The sequence below is a fragment of the Laetiporus sulphureus genome (assembly GCF_001632365.1).
Source record: "Laetiporus sulphureus 93-53 unplaced genomic scaffold LAESUscaffold_1, whole genome shotgun sequence".
Taxonomy (NCBI): domain Eukaryota; kingdom Fungi; phylum Basidiomycota; class Agaricomycetes; order Polyporales; family Laetiporaceae; genus Laetiporus; species Laetiporus sulphureus.
In genome coordinates, this window is record NW_024468510.1 from 1,918,448 (window position 1) to 1,922,283 (window position 3,836).

The following is a 3,836-nucleotide window of genomic DNA, read 5'->3' on the forward strand; positions in this document are numbered from 1 at the left end:
TTCTGAGCAGAGCGACGAAACAATGGCAGGAAGGACCGAATCTGCGCTGTACTGAATGCTGGGTCCATGATTTTCCTGATCCGTGCATGTTCGTGGTCTGCAAGTTATGTACCGATAAGCAGTGGCGATGCATCTGGGAAAAACACCTGCCATTTGCAAACAGTATGCCATCGCCTGTAAGTTGTCTTGCAATTTGTCTGGCATCAATCCTCCTTGAATACTTATGGCCTGATTTGTGAAAGATATGATGCAGGGCCTGACAACACAACTGTTACTTAGAATATAAGAGCAGTGGACGACGCTGCGTACCTTGGGATCCACGAGCCACAGATTATCTTTCTGCATGGAAAGATGAGTGTCACAATGAACATTAACTAATCCGCTCACTCCTAAGCATTCCATGAGACGCCATGCGGAACCATACTGACGAATCCACTGAGATTCCAAATCGCCCACGTCGTCTTGATGAGATAGCAGAAGATTGTGGCCTATACGTTCACGAAGTTAAATCCGCTTCAACCACGAGTCTTGGCAAGGCTGACCAAACAGTAAACTTGGGGAAGGCGGCCCCCTGATGCGATTCAGCGAATGTCGACTCATCCGCCGATAGATGGCAACCCCAATGGTAGAGACAAGAACAAGAAGCACTGCAGCGTATGCAGACATTTGCATGAAATGAAGTGGATAAAAGGACGATGGTCAGATCTGTGTCGAGCATGTGTGGGTTTATATCCTAAGCAAATTTGTCTGATATGATACTCCGACGCTCCTGCACAAGTGACCAAAGTTACATGACAGCATCCATATGACGGAAAACGAGCGTAAGCATGCGTACATACGATACGGATAGACGGCATTCTTTTCCACGGTCGCTGCTCTTCTTGTATGGGACATTTCGGGAAAACCCCGCGTCTTTGACATCCAGAAACACATGAGAACGTGGCGTGACCGGCACAGAGGTCAGCGCTATGGATATTGTGAGAAGATCAGAGGACGCGTGAACCCTCCTTCGACGAAAGGCTCCCAATCCCGTGGTTCACGCGTTGGAATGGGATGTCTTGTGATGCAAGGACTGACACACTGGCCGCCCCTCCAGTGGTCGAGGGAACGAGCACATCTAGCCATTGCTTCTCCTCGAAGACGAGGCACCGTATTGGCGGGAGTCAAATAGTTACCAATCGGTCCTGGAGGGTTCCAACTCCACAAGGCGCCGAACCATGTGTGTCTCGTGAGAAATTTCGTATGAAGGCTACCAGGCACTGTATGTGTTCCTGGGGCCTGCAAGTCCATCTAGACACGACTGCAGGAGCTGTCCACGATTCTGTCGGCGAGAGCATCACCCGCAATGTGAAATGCAGAGAAGCGCTCGAGACCGCGGAGGGATGCATTGACTAACGCCTCTGGCATGTGATGAAGAAGACTTCATGTCCTGCAATCCGTGGACCTCGAGATATTGTAATCTGTGGAGAGATGGCTTGAAAGAGAAGAACATGTATAGCGTTAATTGGGGTAGCTTTAGTGTTTTCTCCTTCTTTTCAGCTACTCTCACTACAGATAATAATGGCATGGAGGATGTGGCAGCTTCTTGCAGCCGCATGGTTGTAAAGCATGCCATTTCGAACAAGATGTTTCAGCGTTCTCACCTATAGTTTAAACTCACCTTCGCGAGACCCGATAAATTTAGGTAGGGTGGCGTTTACATCGTTTACCAATTTGCGTGAGCTATACACAACATCCTTGAAGTAAGCTGATGCGTTGCTTGGGCACATGACAGAGGGAACGGAAATGTACGCACACTTTTGTCCGGAAGATGCAGAGGATCGGTTGCAAGGGATATAATGCGATGATCGGCGAGGATGACGTGACACGCAGCACTCGGTAATATGGTATACCATTAACGCCATCTGGTACAGGTCCGGGAGTGCTGAAGCTTGGGGATAGTCGAGCGAATTTAGACTCATAAACAACGCAGGCTGAAGATTGAACCTCCGAACGACCTCGCCAGCGGTGCTACCACTCATTCGGAGTCATGACATCCCCCCTTGAAATGTCGCCTGATTGTGTGGTGCGACCTAATATTTGACATGAATCGCGAACTTGCGTGGAGGTGTTGGATACGGTACGCTTTCCCGCGTGACTTATTGGTCATTTCATCGAGCAAATTTGACAGTATGCGAACATAGCTACTAGAGACAGCGCACAATCAGCCCATACTAGCTCATACGTTGAAGCGATTCGGCTAGTGCGCCCACCTATTTCAAATGTGCTCGCAAAAGGATGTGGCGTACATCATATGACAAAGTTCTAGGTGAACTTTGACAGGGTTGATAATTGAATTTTGGAGTAGCAACGCGTGGGCGCTGGCTCGATACTGCTTAGCATCGTCTCTTTCAGATCAGAGTATGAGGGTCGCGATTCACTTTGCGCCGATGATAAAGCAGAATTGTATGCATAGGCTTCTAGCGTGACAACGTACAGGGATGCTGGGTCCATAGAGAGAAGGCAGTTGCTCGAGTTCCGTCAGATAGCAAAGCCGCGAGTAGCTCTCAAGGGTTAGAAGCTGTTGATAGAGAACTGCAATGTAACAATCGCCAATGGGGTTGGAAGCGGGAAATCGTACGAAGTAAGGCTTGAAGAAAGCATTGTGCGACTGGGCAGATTGCAATCTCTCTGTACTCTTCGGAAGAGTCAGGAATATTATAGCATGTAGACTGTGCGCTATTCATCTAGCATCGAAGACAGTGAATTATGGGAGCTCAGTTATCCTGACAGACATCAGTAACTCGAGAGTTGCTGAAAGAGAAATGAACTGATGCATGTCATACTCCTCGAGCGACGAGTTGAGTCAAAGCGGCTAAACGCTTGCGAAATATCTTATATCGTAGCGTAAGGAATAGCCACGTAAGTGAGATCTCCATTAAAAATGCAGGCAGACTGACATGCTCGGAGTCCTGAAGACCGTGCCTCCACAGGTTCTTCCCCATCTGCTTCTGGGAGTTTGAAGGGGGGGAACCTCAATATTACAGGTGGGACTCCTTAGCCGCCACCTCAGCCACAATAACCAAACAAGAAAATGCACATATCGGCGGGATTTATAGTGACGTAGAAGCTCGGAATTGCCCAAGGTGCATCATAAGGCTCTCATTACGCATGACTATCCTAGATGCTGAAGTTATCCAGAGACACGGTGATTGATGACATTAACCTCATGCATAAGTGCAGCAACAGTATGTCCTCTGAAGGCTCACAAAGAACTTGAGCAACAACACGAGGTCGACAGCAGCAAAACCAATCTTGGCCTAGAGTTATGTCGAACGGGCGTAGATAATTAACCGAGATGTCGAAGGTGGAATGAAACCCGCCTCCCCGAAGTAGTGACTACGACATGACCAGACCTGGAGATGTGAGCCACAGATGAACAGACAGAGACAGTCCTCGGAATGTTGTGCAGATTGGCGAAGTCAGAAGATATGCATAAGTATTCATGACAACCATCTACCAAAATGGAGGCAGGAATGCCAACGTAGGAACCACACACAGCGATACGAGACATGACAGGATAGTCGGGAGGGTTAACGGAGACACGGAGGTTAACGGAGACACGGAGGGGAACGAATTAGCGTGACCTCGATCGATCAGTTTAGGGCAAGCTGATCCTCAACGACGCGCATGTTTCGCAGGAAAGCCGGTTACGCGTAGCGGGAATAGACCACGTTATATCATCTTTGATATTGTGTACAGCCAGTATTGTTTGTAGTGACGTACAAGACAGGAAAATTACTCGTCAGCAAACGCAACGCAACCTGGAGCGCACTTGAGGAGCTTTGCATCTCTTA

At 48.5% G+C, this 3,836-nt stretch overlaps 1 protein-coding gene across 1 annotated transcript; it reads right to left on the reverse strand.

Annotated features, from left to right (window-relative positions):
- Positions 1-154: 154 nt before the first annotated feature.
- Positions 155-666, reverse strand: LAESUDRAFT_640448 (uncharacterized protein; the record flags this gene model as incomplete). The annotated part of the gene is made up of 4 exons (XM_040903602.1): positions 155-256; positions 310-339; positions 388-488; positions 543-666. Coding segments are annotated over 4 exons (357 nt in total), but the record flags the coding sequence as incomplete, so codon positions are not given.
- Positions 667-3,836: the final 3,170 nt, after the last annotated feature.